General features: G+C 31.8%; 1 protein-coding gene and 1 pseudogene across 2 annotated transcripts; both read right to left on the bottom strand.

Moving 5' to 3' along the window:
- Positions 1 to 22: 22 nt before the first annotated feature.
- Positions 23 to 22,459, bottom strand: LOC148605991 (cell cycle checkpoint protein RAD1-like). 2 transcript variants are annotated; one of them, XM_088546072.1, is made up of 8 exons: positions 22,275 to 22,459; positions 15,092 to 15,247; positions 14,475 to 14,563; positions 12,084 to 12,195; positions 9,286 to 9,408; positions 1,739 to 1,803; positions 1,077 to 1,235; positions 23 to 298 (listed from the first exon to the last, which is right to left on the bottom strand). In XM_088546072.1, the coding sequence occupies exons 1-8, from the start codon at positions 22,383 to 22,385 to the stop codon at positions 250 to 252; spliced, it is 864 nt and encodes a 287-aa protein (XP_088402198.1). In that variant the 5' UTR covers positions 22,386 to 22,459; the 3' UTR covers positions 23 to 249. The 2 variants fall into 2 exon arrangements, with proteins under 2 accessions (XP_088402198.1, XP_088402199.1); XM_088546073.1 differs by having other exon boundaries at positions 1,091 to 1,235; positions 22,275 to 22,458.
- On the bottom strand, positions 6,324 to 8,116 carry LOC148605992 (uncharacterized; annotated as a pseudogene).
- Positions 22,460 to 22,731: the final 272 nt, after the last annotated feature.

Genomic DNA, 22,731 nt, shown 5'->3' with positions numbered 1-22,731 from the left:
TATTGTTACCATGAGATAGAAACACTTTTAACTTATATTTTATTCTATAACAATAAAATTTCGTATAATATACATAAAATAGTTGATGTAGTTCAACAAATAACAAAACATGACCCTTCAAAGAGCTGTGTACACCTTCTAAGCCTTGATCCCTGCCTGCCTTCATAGAACTATGTACACCTTTTCAGCCTTGATCCCTGCCTTTCTTTGTACACCTTCTCAGCCTCTGAGTATTTTTTTGGGGTTTGTTCACTGGTTATTGCTCTGGTTCATCTTCAATATCTTCATCAGGTGCACACTGAAACAGATATTTATATGGTACTACAGTTCATGTCAATAACACCTAACTGCATTGGATTATTTTAAAGGACTCATGAGCAAGACACAAAACTATTCCTTTTGCCATTCAATGTCTATTTCTAGTTATAGTTTGCATGAAAAAATGGTGCAAGAAGGTATCTTTTCCTACAAAAATAATAATAATAAAAAAATATACGTAACTGGCATATCCATTTTAGTGATGAAAACATGAAAAGTCTAACTCCAATAATATTTTTGAAATGTTTTAATGGATATGTACATTTAAAAGTGAAATTTAAATGGAGTGACAAATATTAGAAAATAATGTTTTGTTTTTTAGGGAAAAAACCTTAAGGGTCAGAAATTTAATTAAAAACAAATAAAATGTGAGTAATGCTCACAAAAATGACCCCCCCCCACTCCCCTACTTGATAACATGCACCTTTTGACTTCCATTGATTTGGATCAAAATCTAAAAAAAGTGCATAATGGAAATAAATAATAAAGTATCTATGAAAGTCTTAAATAGGATGGGCAAAATGGAAATTAACAAAGATTCTGCAAAAGTTTCAATAAATTCCATTCAGCGGTGTAGGAGGAGAATGGATAAGAGATGGGCCCCCTCTGTGTAACAAAAAGGAAGTACAGACAGAAAATAATGACAGACACCCCTATCACTATTTTGCAAGTGGGGATATAAATATAGGGTGAAGTGGGTAGCCGGAATCACATTTCTTTGTTTTGTCATAAAACAAGAACTCTCAAAATCTTCTTACCAAAAGTCACTTACATAAAACTCCACAAAACAGACTTGTCCATCTTCATTCTTTATCATATATTGTAATGAGAGAAAACCTCTATTATCTGTCCTTATTGATACCCTTGTAGACAAAGAAAGGGCCTTAACTGATGGCTTCAGCAATGATATCTTATACCTGAAATATACAAGTACATGTTAAAGGCCTTAACTGAGGACTTCAGCAATGATATCTTGTACCCGAAATATGCAAGTACATGTAAAGGGCCTTAACTGAGGACTTCAGCAATGATATCTTATGCCTGAAATATACAAGTACATGAAAAGGGCTTTAACAGATGGCTCCAAAAATGATGTCTTATACCTGAAATATAGGAGTGAAGAGTATGAACTGATGGCTTCATCAACAAGACATAATACCTGGGTTTGAACTGATGACTTCATCAACAAGACATTATACCTGAAAAAAAACAACATGTCAAGGGCTGTGACCAATGGCTTCAACTTCTTGATAATATGGGTCATACAAATATACAGTGTGGTAAACTATTGATGAGGAAGTAAGACAAAGCTCAATGACAGGTCCATAATTCCATTTAAAAGTTTTGTTTTAAATAACAATTCATGGCATAAAAAATCCTTATATTGATATAAGAGGCCGTCAGAGTTTTAAAGATATACCTATTGGTCTGGGTTTGTGTACACTGGAATGATTCCATCATGTCAGATTCTCTTGGAAAATCAGACTGAAAAAACAGAAACACAACAAAATTAGTATCAACACTTAAGTCAATGAACAGGGTATACATTGAAAATATTGTATTTGATCATCTGTAAGAATATTGAATAAGCTAGTATCCATGAGAATCAGAATTATGATCTTTTGAAACATGATTATTCAGGAATGCTAAAAATAAGATTTGTAAGTCAGTAAATCATAACTGAAAGTTGCCACTACAAAAAGCCAATATATAAATAAATTATTGACCATATGTGTACCAATAACATGACTTACAGATATACTTTGAGAACAACATGTGTACCTATAACATGACTTACAGGTGTACTTTGAGCTTGACCATATGTGTACCGATAACATGACATACAGATGTACTTTGAGAATGACATGTGTACCTATAACATGACTTTTTTTATCTTTTATTTATTTTTGAATAGTCAGGATTTTACAGCTACCCTTACATCACCACCTGACTAGGGTGTGGCAGGGATTAGAGGTGATATGATAATTGTAAACGATCTGACAATATATTTTTTTAAATATAACTGAGAAAAAATTGAAAGAAATTAGATATGGTATGTAATATTAAAATCTGACTCACTCACACTTGCATTCACTCTATCATACGTATCGCAAATCGAAATTTACTGATAGTAGATATGCTCTTAATTTAATATCATGACCAACAGAAAATAATAGTAATCGTAATAATGATAACAGTAATAACAATTATAATAATACATGTGATACAGACATTAATTAGAAAAAATGTATTGCAAAGGGGCCCAGAATCTTTTCACTATCGGAACTTTATTATTTTTCTTTGCTACATATAGTTCCATTGAATGATAACTCTTGATCTTATACTTTAGATCAGTAATGTTTGGTTTTTGTTCATTTAATTTACACTTGTAAATGTAATTTTTAGCAATTATAAATAATAAATTAATGAACAAAGTTTCATACTTAAATCCAAGCAATACTTTCTCTTTATCAAAAACAAAATCTGCATAATATAACCTCAGCTGTTGAGTAAAAGCTGTCCAAAATTGAAAAACCTCTGGACAATCAAAGAACAAATGTTCTAATGTTTCCTCTTGTGAATTACAAAAAGTACACAAGTTTGTGTTTGTCAATTTTATTTTGAAAAGGAAAGAATTTGTTGGAATAATTCTATGTAACAATTTGAACTGAAAATTTCGTAAATAAGAATTCTTACATGCTTTATTTAAAATAATAAAATATTTAGACCAGTTAACAATATCACAGCTAAGTAAGTCTTCCCACTTCAAAAATTTTTCAGTGGGTAACTGAACAACATCGTCTATAAAATCATTGCATACAAACTTCACTTTTGTGCTTGTAACAATCCTTTGAAAAAAATTGTCAACAGGGTTAAATGATACTAAACTAACATTTGCAGTATTTTCTTTTATGTGATCTTTAAAACATTTTGGAACATTTGAGATCAGACTATAATATTTGACAAAATTGTTTGTATTAATCTTCTGTTTCATTTTTTGAAATGTACAAAAATTCTTGTTCTGAGGATCAATTAGATCACATAAATATTGTACACCATATTGTTTCCATTTAACATAAAAAGGAGAATCACACATATCTACAAAATTGAGAATATCTAACGATAAAATTTCTATAATACAAACTTTTGTATGTGGTTTTGCTAAATACATACTCTCAAATACATCTTTCCAGAATGGATTTGTTAATACATCCATTATTTCTTTTAGTTTTTCTTTCTGGAGGTTTAAAACTCTATCACTGCCATAGTTTTTTTAGATCATGATATAAAAGTAATTTTTGCCAATCCCCATCCAAATTGTTAATCAGTCTCTTTATCTAACTAAATTTAATATAATTATTAAAAGACTTCAATCTTCAATCCCCTTGTGCTATATCACCAATCAAAGTGGTCCGTTTGATCTTATCAGGTTTCCCATCCCATATAAAACTGTAAAAGAGGGGAATTTAACTCGTTTAACTTTGACTGAGGTAAGTTAGGCACTGAACTTAAAAGATGTATTAATTTTGGCAGTGATAGAGTTTTAATTACAGTAATTTTACCCAATAATGTAAGTTTTCTGTGTTGCCAGCTCTTCAGTATAGCAGATACTTCCTTAATTTTTTTTTAAAAATTTAAATCTAACATACGATTAAGATCAAGAGAAAAATCAATTCCTAATACTCTAAAATTTGAGTGTGTCCAGTGAAGATGTTTATCCGGGCAAAGAACGAGATCTGAATATTTTTTATTTCCGACCCAAACAGCCTTTGTCTTGGAAGTGTTCATCTTTAAACCAGATACCTTATAAAAAGACTCAAAACAATAAAGTGTTTCTTTCAATGAAATTTCACTACCATCCAGAACAAGAAAAGTGTCATCAGCATACTGACTTAATAATGTATCATTATCTTTAATTTCAATGCCTTTAATATTCTTATTAGCCTTTAACTTCATAGCAAGTAATTCCACTCCAATAATAAATAAAAAAGGTGAAAGGGGGTCGCCTTGTCGACAGCCTCTCTCAAGACTGAAAAGGTCTGACATATGACCATTATTTATAACACAACTTCTGGCCTTCAAATAGAAAATTTCCAGCCACTTAGAAACAGATGGACCAAAATTGAAACTTTTAAGTGCTTTATTCAAAAACTCCCATTCAATCGAATCAAATGCTTTTTCAAAATCCACAAGTAATAGTAAACCGGTTTTGTCATGCTGTTCAAGATAATGCATTAAATCATACAACAATCGAGTATTCTCACCTATAAATCTGTTTTTAATAAATCCCTTTTGAGTATCACTAATAATAGATGGTAATACAGATTTCATTCTATAAGCAATTACAGAGGAAGCTATTTTTATATCAGTGTTTAATAAACTAATAGGTCTCCAATTGCCCATAAAACGTCTGTCTTTACCATCTTTTGGAATGCAAGTAATAATTCCCTGATATTGAAAATCTGTAAAAGTTCCTGATTCATATCCGAATTTCAGAGAACAAAAAAGAAATGGACCAATATATTCCCAAAAGAATTTGTAAAAATCTGCAGTAAAACCATCAGAGCCTGGACTCTTTCTATTACCATTACTTTCAGTGACTCCGCACATTCTTTATAAGTAAGGTTACCCTCACAGAAGTTTCTTTGTTCTTCTGTGAGTTTAACATTGTGACTGAAAAAAGATTCATCATCAGTGCTAAAGATTCTCCTTGAATACAGATTCTTATAAAATTTCTGTTGTTCAAGAAGAATTTCTGAATGATTAGAAATGTGATTACCCTTCTCATCTATTAATTCAGTAATGGTTTTCTTAATAAAATTTTTCTTTTCTAGTTTGCAAAAATATTGTGAACATTTTTCTCCATTTTCATGCCAGTTTGCTCTTGATCTAAGTAGAATGCCCTCTATTTTTTGTTCTCTTTTATTTTCTAACTCAGACTTCTTCTGATTTAAAGATAATAATGTATTGGCATCAGCTGCCGAATTCATAACATCTTCTAGATTCTGTATATCTTTTTCCAGAGTAATAATCGCTTCCTTTTCCTCTCTCGACTTAGCAATACTATATGATATTGACATACTTCTAATCTTCATCTGAAGGATTTCAAAAAACAACTGATCATTACATAAAAGTTGAACATTCAAAGGGTCATTCACATCTCCAGAAGAATAGTATTAAGATACTGTGTCATTTACGCACATCTTGACTTTTTCTACATAATTAAGATCTCGAAGCAGCTGAGAATTAAATTTCCAGTACCCCCTCCCTCTCTTCGCAAGACTGGCAAAAAATGTAAAAAGTATAGCCGAATGATCTGTTTTGTACCCAGAAATAATTTTAGTATTCTTCATGAGAGAAAACAGATCTTCAGTAACCAAAAAATAATCTAACCTACTTTGTTTTATTAGAGAAAAGTATACTTTCTTTCTTCTGGGAAACAAGGATCAAGTAGTTCAAATGTTTCTATCAATTCTTCAATCTTTTTATGTGAATTAGGATTTCTAGTATGTATAATATTGTATGTATCAATGCTCTTATCCTGAACAACATTCCAGTCACCACACAACAACAAACTTGTGTTAGAAAAAGAAGCAATACACTGAAAAATTTCACCAAACAAAGTGGGGTTATCACTATTATATCCATATAAGCAAACAAAAATCAATCTCTGCTCATACAAGATTAAATCTAGAATAATACAACTACCATTTACATCAGCTTTTGATCCATGAATAGTAAAATCAAGACCACTTTTAAACATGACACAAACACCAGCACTTCTATTATTAAAATGGCTGAATATACATGTATTACCCCATTCATCTTCCCACTTTTTTCAACTTCTTTACAACTGTGTGTTTCTTTAAAGCAAACGACTGAAGCATTTTTACCATTTGTCCAATCAAAAACATCAGATCTCTTTTTAGGATTTGAAAATAGACCCCTTACATTCATAGATAGAACTGTAATGTTATTATTCATTATGTGATATGCAAAGCTTCAAAAATTAAAACAGTATTTATTAAGAGTAAACCATACATACAAAACAAGATAATTTCACACACATACTCTGTCACACGTTCTATAATAAGATGGTTTATATGAAACAGTACAACTAACATTCTCACATTTTTGCAGTCTGACAAAACATAAACATTTACACTGTAATATCAGTTACTTTTTTTGTAATCCTGGCACTTTATTCCAAAGAGAGACCTTTTTTTTCAATTAATTCACTTAAGAAAATGAGAAATAAATCAAATTTAACCCTTAAGCAATATAAAACATTTATTATAGAGGGAAGGAACAAGAAAACAATCAATGTATCTTTCTTTTTCAATGTCAAAAACAGGAATTTTCACCCTAAGTATGACATCAAACTAAGCAACTGCATTATAAGTATTTAGTTACCTGTATAGTAATTATTAGAAATTTAATGGGGGAGCAAGAAAAGAACTTGCGTTCTATAGAAGGACATCAAAATAAACAAATATGTGCATATATTTTACTTATAAAGATTGTAAATCATTTATCATATACTGCATCTGAATCATTGTGTGGAAAAAACAAATGGAACAGATGGTTCGAGTCAAAATTGACCTAGAATTGTCTCCCCTGTATTATATACTACAACAAAAGAGTAATGATTGATCATAAATTATTACATCAATCAATATTATAATTTCAAAAACTATAAAGTATTTATTTCAAATTTATCTTAAAAAAAAAAATAAATGGAAAAAGAAACTGAATTAACCCTTCTTGCAAAGGACATGTTATGTACACAAATTATTTCATATCTACATAAAATTAGAGTTGTCTCCCCTATATTATATACAGCTGATTAATCAGTAACTATCAGCTTTATCTTGAAATAAAACAGAAAAATGAAATGGAAGATACAACTGTATGTATGAAATGTTTGTTATGACATTACATTCTAATTACCCTTTCTTATTTTCTCACCAATATCATCGAAAATGTCAAACCTGAATCTGTTACCTTCAGTTTTCTACCATAAATGTTACAGTTACAGAACCACACGTTCTCAAGTTCTGTATATTTCTTCATCCTTGCCATAAGTCCCAGATTACGTTGTGTAATGTCATCATGAAACTTCACTTCATTATTCAGTTTCTTCTTTTGCCTCGTGATTTTGATTTTAATGTCCGTATTTCTCACTTTCACAATAACCGGTTTTACCTCCCCCTTCTTACCAGGAATTCTGTGTATAGCCTGGATGTCATCAGGTTCAATGTCTACTTTCAGGTCTTTCCTCACCAAATCAACGAAATCAGTTCTGAGTGATTCACCTCTCTTTTCTGGGAAGTTTAGCATACATATATTATGTTTCCTGGAATACTGCTCATTGTAGTTTGTAAGTTTTAGAGCATCTATGGATCTTCTCTCACTATCCACCACCCTTTCTTCTAGTTCTTGTATAACCTTATCCTTCTTTCTGATCTTTTCATTCAGGTTTTTCATTTACCATGTACAATGAATCAATTAGGTGTTGCAATTTCCCAATTCTTTCTACAAGTTTGTGTTCAAATTCTTTTGATATTGTGTGTTTGAAATTCTCCAATAATTGAGTAACAGTGTCTGTGACAACCTGTTTTAAGTCCTTTTGTTTCACCAAACAGTTAACTGCACTTTATAGATCAAACTTTGTCACTATAACCTGGAGGGATTGTTTATTAATGTCTACCAGATCACTATGAATACTGGTCACATCAAGATTCTCAACACTTTCCTCTGCCACATCTGAATGAGATCGTTTGTCTCGCTTTGGTGGTTATTCTTTTGTGGATTCGTTGTTTCCAGTCTTTTTAGCCCAGTGCAGGTCCGGGTGTTAAAAGAATAGGCCTGCAGCAGCGCTAAGCTTGTCGTATGAGGCGACTAAATGGTGCTCAGAAACCTAGCCGGGGGCTAGGCGCTCTGCCCACAGAGCAACTGGGATGTGTGCCCCAGGCGTGTTACATGCTGGGGTTGTCAGGCTATAATACGGAAAACCTGACCGCAAACCATAGAGGTGCACCGTGTTGGGAAAGATGCCACATTCCTTGCACGTTAAAGAACCCTGCTGTGGTATTCGATAGGAGTAAGGAAACTTTGTGCTCCACCACAGGAGGCTAAATTGCACGACCTTACCCATCCCCCCTTTTTCCAGTGGCAATCAAAATTTGTCGACCCTATTGTCCTTGTGTCCCATCCTTTTTTTTTTTCATTTCATGTTCATTTTATCATCCATTTCATGTTCATCGTCTGAATATAGCTGAAATATTGCTGCTCAGACGTTAAACCCCAACAAACAAACAAAACAAACCAGTCTTTTTAGCTGCCAACATTGTTTGTACTGTTTTCACACCTTTTTGTACATTGTCCCCAGGCATGGTGGTAGTTATAAACAACTCACAAAAATCAATGAAAAATCTGCATATAAAAATCAGTCTATGCAACTTTTTAAATCCAATTTGTAATTAATGTTCAAAATATGCATATATCCAGAAAGCTCCTCAAAAGATCAGCATTTAGATGTTATTTTCACTGATAGAAGTAATCAAAATCCAGCCTAAATTGTCAAAAAACTGCAGAGCTGAAACATCAACTCACTAACTTGGCGGCCATCTTAATTTCTTCTATAACATGACTTACAGGTGTACTTTGAACACGAAATATGTGTACTAAAAACATGACTTCTAGGTGTATTTTGAGCTTGACATACATGTACTAATAATATGACTTACAGGTGTATTTTGACCATGTGTACCGATAACATGACTTAGATGTACTTTGAGAACGACATGTGTACCGATAACAAGACTTCCAGGTGTACTTTGAGCTTGACATGTGTACCGTTAACATGACTTACAGGTGTACTTTGAACATGAAATATGTGTATTAAAAACATGACTTCCAGGTGTACTTTGAGCCTGACATATGTGTACTAATAATATGACTTACATGTGTACTTCCAGCATTACCAAAGGTAGATAATCTGAAGTGTGGAGGATCTGGTGACATAAGGAACTGTAGAACATCACTGGTCATATCTAACTCACTGAAGGCTTCCTTAAGACACTCAGACTGAAAACATAATAGTAGACAATGCCAAATGCTACACCATAAGGCAAAAAAAATATATGTTTCCTGCTACCCTTAACATTTATAGCCAGTTTGGCTCAAGCATTATTTAAGTCTTGATTGTTTCCCCATAAACTCAATATTAAGATAAAATAATTTTCCTACCTAGCTTATTTTTTTTTCTTATTGGTAGCAGAAAACTAAACTATTGTCTTTTTTATGCCTAATAGCAGACAATGTCAATGGTATACTTCGACAGACACCATAACAGTAAACAATGTCGATGCTACACTCAGACTGAAACCATAACAGTAAACAATGTAAATTCCATGCTCAGACTGAAACCATAACAGTAGAAAATGTACATTCCACACTCTAACTGAAACCAAAACAGTAGACAATGTAAATTCCACGCTCTGACTGAAACCATAACAGTAGACAATGTACATTCCACGCCCTGACTGAAACCAAAACAGTAGACAATGTCAATGCCACACTCAGACTGAAACCAAAACAGTAAACAATGTAAATTCCATGCTCAGACTGAAACCATAACAGTAAACAATGTAAATTCCACACTCAGACTGAAACCATAACAGTAGACAATGTCAATGCTACGCTCAGACTAAAACCATAACAGTAAACAATGTCAATGCCACACTCAGACTGAAACCGTAACAGTAGACAATGTAAATTTCACACTCAAACTGAAACCATAACAGTAGACTATGTCAATGCTACACACTCAGACTGAAAATGTTTAATCAGAGGAAGATCCAAAGCAGAATTAAATTTACCATTGCACTGACCAAAATAAGATGTTGCAAGTGTAATCAAGGGAACCAAAGTTATAGCGGTAATCAAAAGAATGTAATTCAGGGACAAAGACCTGACATGGAAAGCAGACATACACAACAAAGAACATAAAGTAACTAAAATCATACATACAAAGTAACAAAAGCAAATGACTCGGACTCGACTAAAAACTGGGAGCATGGACCAGGTGCACCAGTAGGGTAAGCTTCCTCTGCTTTTCTAGAAACACCTACCGAGTTGCTCATAAAAAGTCATGTCCGGGGTAGACAAACGAGGAAAGGAAAACTATGACCCATTGAATAAATCAGTTTTCATGGTGCAGATGGATACACCATAACGATCATGATGACGACCATAAGACTTCTGTAGTGATGACTTCAATATTGCAAGCTATGTAAACCATTCCTGTAAAATTAAGTCATATGGTAAACAGGAAGCAGAAAAGCAATGAATCTGAAAAAGGGAAGCATATATTGGCACAAGTCATCCTGCAAAAGCTCTATCAAATATCTAAGCATTCCCACCAACAGAACCTGAAAAATGTTACAGAAAAGTGATATGGACGGACAAACAGACAAGGTGATAGCAACATAACCCACTCTAATGAGTGTGGTTATATAAAACAAGAGGCTCCCAGGAGCCTGAATCATTCACCTGGTTAAAGTTCATCTTTCAAGGGCAATATATTTAACAAGGAGTTGTCCAACAATTTTGACTCAAGAAGACTTTGGTAGGACTACCATAAGGATTATTTCAGCAATAGAAAGTTTCTTTTTATCTATTATAGTTTTCAAGATGTTGGCTGAAAACTGAAAAAAATTCATCTTTCAAGGGCAATAACTCTAACAAGGAATCACCTGACAACCTTGATCCCTAGACTTTTGAAGGCCTTATGATAAGGGTCATTTCAGCTATAGAAATAATTTGCTAAACCTAACGGTTTAGGAGATATATGTGAAAAACTACTGCCTGACCCCTTTGTTCTATTTTTAGTAATGGTGGCCATGTTTTTCAACAGATCAAAAATCCCAACATCAGTTCTATGCACGATAACCCAAGGAACATTCATACCAAGTTTGGTTCCAATTGGTCAAGTAGTGTCAGAGGAGAAGATTTTTTAAAAGAAATAACATTAAAAATAGCAAAAAAAACATTGAAAAGGGTAATAACTCAAACATGGCTGAACAGATTAACATGAAAATTTGACCACAGATAGATCTCATCATGCTAAACACTTTTACCCTTTCAGAATTGGGCTTAACCTAACCGCTTTGGATATATATGCGAAAAACTACTGTCTGACCACTATGTTCTATTTTTAGTAACAGCGGCCATGTTTTACGATGGATAAAAAATCCCCACATCAGTTCTATGCAGGATATTTTTCATTCGCTTTCAGAAGGCTTTGACATTAAAAAAATGCTGAATTTGCTTTCAAAAAAACTTTCAAAAGTTCAAGTTCCAGGGTTAAATATGTGTTTTCATCTAATTTTCTTTAATGCTTTCATTATACTGACTTCGGAACATTCTCAAACTTTAATCAGTACTATGTTAAATTAAAACTACTTAATTAGTGATCTTTTGACAAAATGACTAACTAGTTTTAGTGAGGGTTATTCTCTAATATTTATTAAAAAAACGGACTGAAAAGCTTTGAATAGTGTTTGAGAAATCCTGGTTGTCTGAGCCATCCAAGTTAAAACACGCAAAGTTCAACTGTATTTGCTTCAGACCAAAACAAAAATAAAAAACAAAAAAACACCCTCAAGCATAATATTTTTTTGGAAAGTCAACTGAAAACCTAGACTTTTTGTATGGCCTAAACAAATTTAAATCTCCATTATCTGACATTGTCACCTTACCTTCATTATTATTTTATTGACGACATTTGTACTACAGAAATTAAAGTCAAGGATTTCATCAGGTTCCAGAGTCTTGATGCTACAATCTGTCAATACTCCATCCTCTTCTAAGCTATAACAGAAGAAGAATCAATACAAATGTTGATACATGTAATTATACCTAAAACTTGAAATAAGTTATCCAGGAGTTCCAACAAGTCATACTAGTATGTTTTAATTCAAAACTTCATGTATACATTTTAACAAAAGCAAAATTCTTTGTAAATAAGAAACAAGAGGCTCCCAAGAACCTGAATCACTCACCTTGTTAAATTTTGTCTTTCAAGGGCAATAAATTTAACAAGGAGTTGTCGAACAATTTTAACTCAAGACTTTGGTAGGACTATCAAAAGGATCATTTCAGCGATAGAAAGTTTCTTTATATCTATTATAGTTTTCAAGATATTGGCTGAAAACTGTAAAAATTCATCTTTCAAGGGCCATACCTCAAACAAGGAGTCACCTGACAACTTTGATCCCTAAAGACTTTTGAAGGCCTTATAATAAGGGTCATTTCAGCCATAGAAATAATTTTGCTAAACCTAACTGTTTTGGAGACGTGTGAAAAACTACTGACTGACCCCTTTGTTCTACTTTTTCACGGAAGCCATGTTTATCAATGAATCAAAAATCCCCACAACAATTCTATGCACAATACCCCAAGGAACATTCATACCAAGTTTGGTTTCAATAGGTCATGAAGTGTCAGAGGAGAAGATTTTTGAAAGAAATGACATTAAAAATAGCAAAAAAACTTCGAAAAAGGGCAATAACTTCAAAATGGCTCAAAAGATTATAATGAAAATTTAACTACATATAGATCTCATCATGCTCAACAGTTTAACTTTGTTGGAATTTCATTAAAGCTAACAGTTTTGGAGATATATGCAAAAAACTACTGTCTGACCCCTTTGTTCTATTTTTAGTAATGGCGGCCATGTTTTTCGACACAACAAAAATCCTCACATCAGTTCTATGCACAATACCCCAAGGAACATTCATACCAAGTTTGGTTTCATTGGTCAAGTAGTGTCAGAGGAGAAGATTTTTGAGAAAAATTGTTAATGACAACGAATGATGACGACGAACTCCAAGTGATGGCAATAGCTCAAAAAACTTTGTTTTATGATTCTTTACATATTTTATGGCCCAACTTTAAAATTGAATCTTAGTAATTCAATCATCAATAACATGTGGAAAGTATATCCAGTAAGAGATGAAGTTATAAAGAGGATGTCGTTGTTTTTAAGTGAGTGTCATCATAGGTCCTAGTAAACTTGATTTTCACTCTTGTGCAATGGGAAAGACTGAGTACATGTACTTCTTTTTAGAATTTGTCCAAGATTACTACAATGAGGACTATGTCCTCTAATGATATTCTAACACTTACACAAGTACAAGGGGACAACCATGTCATGTGTAACACTTACACAAGCACAAGAGGACAGCTGCATCCTGTGTAACATTTACACAAGCACAAGAGGACAGCCATATCCTGCATAACACTTCCACAAGTACGAGAAGACAGCCATTACCTGTGTAACACTTATACGAGTACTAGAGGACAGCCATATCCTGCATAACACTCCCACAAGTACGAGAAGACAGCCATTACCTGTGTAACACTTATACGAGTACTACAGGACAGCCATATCCTGCATAACACTTACATATATACAAGAGGACAGCCATATACTGTTTAACACTTACACAAATACAAGAGGAGAGCCATATCCTGCATAACACTTATATATATACAAGAGGACAGCCATATCCTGCATAACACTTACACAAGTACAAGAGGACAGCCATATCCTGCATAACACTTACACATATACAAGAGGACAGCCATATCCTGCATAACACTTACACAAGTACAAGAGGACAACTATATCCTGCATACCACTTACATATATACAAGAGGACAGCCATATCCTGTATAACACTAACATATATATACAAGAGGACAGCCATATCCTGCATAACACTTACACAAGTACAAGAGGACAGCCATATCCTGCATAACACTTACATATATACAAGAGGACAGCCATATCCTGCATAACACTTACACAAGTACAAGAGGACAGCCATATCTTGCATAACACTTACATATATACAAGAGGACAGCCATATCCTGCATAACACTTACACAAGTACAAGAGGACAGCCATATCCTGCATAACACTTACATATATACAAGAGGACAGCCATATCCTGCATAACACTTACACAAGTACAAGAGGACAGCCATATCCTGCATAACACTTACACAAGTACAAGAGGACAGCCATATCCTGCATAACACTTACATATATACAAGAGGACAGCCATTTCCTGCATAACACTTACACAAGTACAAGAGGACAGCCATATCCTGCATAATACATCTTTAGACTTGTTGTTTCACCAGTTGTTCCTCCAAATATTGTTAAACATTCCTGAAATGTAAATACATGTTATAGAGTTCATGGAGCTACTATGTCTCTATTGTTTAACAACCAGGAGATAACTTTTAAATGTAAAACATTTCAGCTATTAATTTTTAATGTCACATGTATCTCATTCATATTGATTAATATTTATATATCTGAACTTCAGAATTTGATGTGCACACATATTTGTACCTTATTTGATTAAAAATTATCCTTCAATCAATATGTAAAAATTGTTACGTACAATGATTTGTTGTATCATATGTCCATATTATTTTATACAATATTTACATAACTTTTTAACATGTAAGAATAACTTTCACTATATACATGTACCCCCCATTCTACAAGTGGGGGTATAAATATGATGAAATTCCATGTAAAATTCTTCCATTATATATTGATGTTAAGTAATATGTGAAGTTTCAGACTATTTAAACTACTAATTGATACTAATTTTGTTGATTTTGCATATACATGTAGATACAGTTTACATATCCTTATTATAAACTTCCTGAATGAAATCATACTTACCAATAGAACAGTAAGGTTTATTTTGAATGTGACCTGGTCTTCTTTGATGATAAACTCATGGAACAGCCCTTCCTGAATAAAGGCATTAGCTTGTACACATTTAGAATCTTCTACTGTAACTTTAAATCCCATAGAACTCACAAATACTGTTGCTGTCTACAATAAATCAGAATGTCAATAAAAACTAAACAACTTTTCCCTATGAGTTTGTTTGGATATTAGAAACCTGATATATCTATAAATTGAAACCTGTCTTAGCAAAACCCAAAATGAACCTAAAACCTGTTGAATTCACACTTTATGCAGTTCCTTTGTGATATATCATATGTTTAAGGTACACAAATATCCATATGCTGGTCCTGCTAAAATTATTAATAAATATTAATATAAACATATATTATTTTTTATTAGATTTTTTTGTAAACTTATTTTATCTATTATTTGGAAACATCATGCTATCATGTTAGTGCATTCAGAGAGATATACATTTTATTTCTTTTGAAATCTTCAAGTAAATGTTTGGCACCATGTTAAATTTCATCTCATGATTTATTGCTTTGTGATATCAAGTTTATGATCAATGAATCAAATTTCAAATTTTAATTATTAACGGCTTGTTTTATGGTGATTTTTTGTTACCTTAATCTAATTTTGTGAATTTCAGATATTTGTTCACTATTTCCAAGTTATCTACTATGCTTACAACATGATACTTGGTTAAAAATTACAGAGTAATCAAGGGAACCAAGATTCTAGCAACAAGATATGATGACAAAAACACTGTACTTAACAAATTCTAGCCAACCCTTCAAGTGACACATACATTTGTACATGTTTACCTTTACCCTTTACCTACTCTGACCCAGCTTATAACTTTATTCTTAGACTAATTACATCTGCCTCATTTAAATGCAATGTAAATTTTCAGACTGAGATTATTAAAAAAACCTGTGAACAGTTTTTCCAAAATTCAATCATAGGCAAAGGATCTTTATGATGTCCAGTTTTTTAGAATCTGACTAAGATTAAAATCTGTTAAGACTGATGTTGTGACAAAAGGATAATGTAAAGGTCAGGTAATAATGGAGAACATGGAGATGAGTTCCATGTCATTTTCCAATGTCTCAATTTTTCGGACACGAGGAAGCAATTTTTAAACAAAAGATATTTAGAGTGAGTGAATGTTCTGAAATTTAAAGATCTGTTTCAGACAAAAAACAAGCATGAATTACGAAACCTATGTAAATTTGTTAAACTCATCGAAATTGATTTTAAAAATGTTTCTCAAGGTTAGTCCTCTACAATGCCACTATCTGAAATTTGTCAAAATGTGTTAAAATGTTATTTATTTAATCTTTTTTTTCTGTTATCTTATTATAGTTTCCACAATTGTCATGCACTGAATATTTATGTATTAACTGTATTGTCTTCTCCGTACTGTAATGGTGTTTAGAGAATAAAAGAATCTGAAAAAGAATCTGGTACATATACATATATTCATCCATGTCCAAGTGCATACATTTTGTATTATTAAATTGATTGTAAGCCCAGTGGATAATTGACCTTTACAGGTCTCTATTGTTGACTGATCCCATAACAATGCATTTGTTGTTTCATTATTTTTATAGTTTGCCTAATCAATCAAACCTACCTGTTGATCATAACTTTGTTAATCAATTCATTCAATCATGGTTTTCAATAACTTTTCAAGAGGCAAATTTTATTTTGAACTCAAAAAAGAATTTAAGTTAGAATCATACTTGTTAAAACTTAAAGTGATAGGCACCTAATCACCAAACTGAGATGCTCCAATTTAAAAATACCATTTGAAACAGGTAGATGGTCTAAGATACCAAAAGATAAAAGAATATGTCATCTTTTGTGGGTAGGGAATCAGAAATGAACTCCATTATTTCTTTCTGTGTAAGCATGAAAAGATCAAAGAAATTAGAGAAAATTTTTACCAAAATATTATACTATAAATCTGCAAATGTATAAATTAAAAAGGCTTCTTGAATTTTGTCATAAAGAACTGTACATTAATTTGGCATCATTTATTATATCATTTATTGCAGTGAAAACCAACCTTTCATCCATTAGATACTTTATATCTTGATACTGTGTTGCGCATTATTTTTATGTTTTGTAATTATTGTATGTATTGTTGTATGATATGATAGTGTTCTCTATTGTGTCTGAGGTTATCAATAAAGTTATCTTGTCTTGTTGTTAACACTTAACAGGAGATTAGTGATGTACATGTAATATTCACTAACTTGTATATCATTAAGTGTCCAGTTGGTTGGAAATAAACAACTAAATAAACAATTGACAATTTCATGATTGGAATCCCAATTTTCAAAACATTACAATGTATAACTGTTATTTTATATCCAATTACGGTTCTGTAAAATATTTCATTTAGATAAAATAATTCTTATTTTGTATGTGAATTTCAACTCTTTTGCTTGAAAAATAAATTTGACATGATACTTATGTGTAAACCTCCATTTTCAAATAAAATTATTTTTAAAATTTTATGCTCAAAATAGTCTAATTACTAAATATTTATTTAAAAATCCATGGATAAAAAGAGCTTTATTGGTAGTGTAGGGAACCAAAAGAATGTTTACATTATGTTTAAAAAAAAAAGTTATGATGATTTAAAGTTGATGCCCCATGCCAATCAATGATTTTTTTTTCCAACCAAAACAAAATCACAGGTAAGTGATCACATCATCAACAGGGTAGGAAACTCGTAGAAAACAAATACAAATAAATACAAATATTTTATTGGCTCAAACTCAGATATAAGAAATGGTTAAGGCCCATTATATGCAAAGATATATATATGACATTATCAATATACATATATAATGTTCAGACGATAACAATAATTTGGCAATTACACTGAAATATGAAATAATTATAATAAAGTTTTCCTTAGATCAAGGCATTTAGATATGAAGGAGGAAGACATTTTAAGAACAGGAAGAGAGTTGCTATTTAAAATTAGGTTTACTTTTATGGTTACATCTTAATTATTAAAATTTTTACAGTAGTTGCAAATTTTATTTTGAAATATATTTCTTTGTGTATTATATGCATTACAACTAAATAAAAATGTATTTCATCTTCAATGTTTTCACTATTACAAACTGGACATAATCTACTATTTCTAGGAATGTTCAAATGTCTTCCTTTTTCAATCATTAAATGATGTGCACTAATTCTATGTTTGCACAGATTAGATCTATCAGATAAACAGGATAATTTGTCTACGTAAGCTGGTCTTATACCATTTCATAGACTCTTTGGAAAAATGACAATTTGGAAGAGCTATATACATGTATTCTGGAATTTTGTTCTTGGGTACACTGGTCAAACAGCTACATCGAAAAGTTACCGGTCCTGATTAAAATGTACCAGCCCTGAAAATTTATGCAATACAATGACGATCAATTTTCCCTTTCAGATTCTAATGTATTTTGATGTTTAAAATGTTAGCATGACAAAAAAAGAATAATTTGATAAACCTAAAGATGTTCTGTAATATGTATGACTTATGATTTGTCCCTTGATGAAAACACACTGCAACAAGTGCATATTTAATCGAGACACTACTGGTAACTTTAAAGAGCATTTCATTTTTAGCGGGTTGACTTTTGGTCTACAATGTAATTCAGTATGCAATCTGAAAAGTTCTGCTTAAAGTAAATAAAAATAAAATTTGATTTCATTTGTTGTTACTTTACTTTTAAACAAATTGAAAAACTCAGTCACTGTCAATAATTATCCTCAGACTCATCTCCATACAGCTGAACGGCATAGTTGACAATATAACTTTCCGTGCGAGTCGTCGCTAATTAACAATTTGAAACTCTGTTTTAAAGCTTGGAACAATTAATCGTTTTGGCTTAGATTGATCATACAATTTATTCTTTTCCTTGGAATCAAAATCACTTTTTTTTCGGGGGGGGAGGGGAGGGAAGTCCAAAATATCGTCATAAAGACACAACTTTTACAAATACATTATTCCCTTTCCATCAATATTTTTGTTAAATAAGTGCAATCACTATTAGTTGATTTCATGAAAAACAGCCAATGGGATTTGATTTGACACATTCAAGGGTTTACCACGCTCCCTACAGAAATCAAGTCAAAACACGTGATAATGTAACGTTACTTGATCGGTTTGATTCTTAAGTTCTGTTATGAATGAGGTAATACCAAGAACATGTTACGAAAATAGAAAAGGGTAATCCCAACAATCTGTTAAAATAGCACGACCACTGGGCTGTTAAAATTTAATGTTTGGCTGCCCGATCATAAAACAGGCAGTCTCGGGCGGTCGGGCGGGCTATAATTTCCAACTCTGTCATCAAGAACTCTCCTACATGTATATCAATGTACACTGAACATGCGGTTTTGTGCTTTAAATAATTTAATAACTGTCTATAGCTAAATCCATCTGAAAAAAAACAGGGATCTATGAAAGAGGAACAGTATAAATACTATAAAATTGAGGGTTTGTAACCAGTTTACCTGTTAGCGTCCAAATAAGAAAGAGAAGGGTTGCAGGATCAGAGAAAATTTTGAACCTATACTAGTCGGTATCGGGTGGTTTCGCCCTAGTTACATGTTTGCCCTGATTGGTGAGTGGTTTTGCCCTTATCAATTAACAGGTAAATGATTGATGTTTTAATAAATAAAGGTATTGTTATTCATGATAAACTAATTAGTACGCTAAAGAAAAATAAAAGAACTCGTTAAAAAAAACATGTTTGCAGAAAAGAAGTAATTAATCCTATTTAAGGAGCAATTAGGTATTTTATTGAAATTTTGATTGATTTTTCAATTATTAAGAAAATTAATATAACGGACATCGTTATTAGAGAAATATTCTTCAAACAGTAATTGACAATAGATGTTATTTTCAGCTTTAATTCAGCTTGCAACCTTTTGATCTTCAAACAATTGCCGAAAATATATAAAGGACATAATTTCCAACTGGCATATTTGTTCTTGAATTCGTATCTTGACATGTCCTTATGGCAGACAACTTGTGTATTTCTTGTAACCAGACAGTCAAACCTCGTCAACATGCCATCACTTGTGATGCATGTAACAGATGGCAGCACCGTACATGTGATGCAGGTAGGGAATGCTTTATCTAATTTAGAATATCATTTTTTTTATTTTAAAAAAATCTAAAATTCTTACATCAAATTTCTTTCATAGTCTTGCAACAATTTTCTTTAAATCATTTAGTTAAAGTATTTATTTAAAATTCTTACAGAAAAGTTACATTTATTTAAAGTTTTTATTTGAATTTCTAATATATATAAAAGTACAAAAATTTCATTCATATTTTTTTATTTAATTTTTTTACTTTAAATAAATTAAAGTTATTTAAAGTAAAAAATAACTGAATTACTGAATTATTTGAACTGAATTATTTATTTAATAATTGATATAGAAAATTATACGTTGTTAAAAATAATTACAATTATTTAAAATATTTCTTTATTTCTTATATTAAAGTATAAAAGTTATATTCAAATTTTATCATTTTCTTTTTACTTATTCAATTAACCTGAAGAAGACCCTGCTCAGCCACAACCTGCCCAGCCAGAACCAGAACCAGAACCCATGCAGGTCGACAACCCTATAGATGCCTTCCATGTAAACCAAAGAGTTGTAGATGACACAGAAGAATTTTTGTAAGTATTTCATCATGTTCAATGTTTTAGTATTAGTTAAAATTTTAAACTTGTCCTTGTATTTATTTTATCTTGTGAAATCTTTATTCATTTTAGATTTTACATTGCTTTAATTTTATTGCAGATCCCTTAATGCAGAACCTGATCTCTCAGACGACATACTACCAGAGGAGCCAGTGGTGTACAAAATTCTAGAGAAGGGCAGCAAACGTGGTGGCAGACTCCTTGTATCCAGTAATGGTTATTCTTATGGTGTTAAGGTATTTTAATCTAATATAGAACTGAATTAATGTAGAAAAGAATTTTTACATGCGACGTGTAAACGTGCCCGAGATTACACAAATTTAAATTATCAATTAATTCAATTGATATGTAAATGAGCGTCAGTTGTTATCTCTTTACAACAGTATAAACTAAGCATGTGCCTGAGATTACATAGGTAATAAAATAATTAAGTTAATTGATATGTAAATGGACGTTAGGTGTACCTAAGCATGAGTCACATGTATATAAATTGCAATTGTTATTGTTGTTATTGTTTTTCTTATGCTGTTATTCATTAAACTTTATTTTGATTATAATCTGTTTTATCATGCTTATCTGATGTATTTGCCTGCTATATGTTGTATAATACATATTGATAAATATACTTAATGAATAAATAAACCAAATCTTTCGTTTTGTCATTTGTATGCAATTAATTACCAAGGACCAGTCCAACTAAAGACAGCAAGTATAATGCTACTACATATTAAAAAAAGAACTAGGAAAGACTTCAGCAACAGTTTATAAATTGATAAGTTATAAGAGTAAAAACATATAAAGAGTTCAACAAAAACAAGACAACATAAAAAAAGACAAAAACAAACAAAAAAAACAAGACACCCCCAGAGCAGGACATGCTTACATTTCTAGCATTATTTGGTAGATATTAATTGGTTATGCAGTTTTACATTTGACTTAGTTTATTTACACACAAATTGCATAGGCTTACATGCTTTTTCACAAGAGACATAGAATAATTATACTGAATAAATTCAATAAAAAAATCAAGAATATTTTTTGATAAGAATACTAATAAGTATTTCTTTTATTAATAAAGCATCTGAGATCGCTAAATCCTTAAATTCACCATTTTATTTTGATATACAAAAATCAGGGCGAAACCACGCTGGGCGAACAAGATTTAGAGCAAAACCACCTAGGGCGAACCGGAATTAGGGCGAAACAACCCAGATTCATTAATAGTCCAGATAAACATGACATTCAAAAATGGATAATAAAGGTGTAATTAAGGTAAATTCTATTTTCTTTAAAATGTAAAACTAAACTTGAAATTAAGTCATGTGTAATTAACTTAAAGAAACAATTTTTTATAATAATTTACATAATTCAGATTTGTGTCAACTGCGCAAATATCTAAGTTTAAATTTAAAACTAAAATATACACAGGGCATTACCTCCTTGAAATGGATGGCTTTAAGAATGTTTGAGACATTCCTTGCGTTGTCAACTTTTGCCAAAAGCACGTAACTTTCGTCATTGTCTGCTTGTTGGGTAGACAAAGCCATAGCAAGCTTTCATTACTTCGTTCAACATTTACTTTCTTTCCCCGCGGATTTTTTTTTATTTCAGTGATCGTACCTTTTTTCAGGAGAGTTGAAAATAGTTACTTTAATAAAAGACAATATGCAATGAGAAGCGACAAGTAGAACCGTCTTTTTTTCGAAAATGAAATATGAAAAGTCCATGCTATCAATTATGGATTTTTTAAAAACATTTTTGACCAGATTATGCGAAATAACCAACTTGCAGTTTACGCTTCATGAACCGCAAAGTTATGTATTGTAAACTGGCGGATCCAGAGAATCACTTAAAAAGGGGGAGGTGGGCACCAAAAATTGTCGAAGATCTTTA

This window comes from Perna viridis, chromosome 9 (genome assembly GCF_037379345.1).
Source record: "Perna viridis isolate PV_CMFRI_1.1 ecotype Kerala chromosome 9, ASM3737934v1, whole genome shotgun sequence".
In the NCBI taxonomy this organism is placed as follows: Eukaryota; Metazoa; Mollusca; class Bivalvia; order Mytilida; family Mytilidae; genus Perna; species Perna viridis.
The sequence above is the reverse complement of the archived record's forward strand: the minus strand, read 5'-3'. Positions and strand labels throughout refer to the sequence as shown.

Excerpts from the sequence above, each read along its gene's own strand:
- LOC148605991 (XM_088546072.1), bottom strand. The coding sequence starts at position 22,385 with ATGGCTTTGTCTACCCAACAAGCAGACAATGACGAAAGTTACGTGCTT. Across the intron at positions 9,409-12,083 it reads TCAATAAAATAATAATGAAG|TCTGAGTGTCTTAAGGAAGC; the intron begins GTAAGGTGACAA and ends TTATGTTTTCAG. Across the intron at positions 1,236-1,738 it reads ACACAAACCCAGACCAATAG|GTATAAGATATCATTGCTGA; the intron begins GTATATCTTTAA and ends TGTATATTTCAG.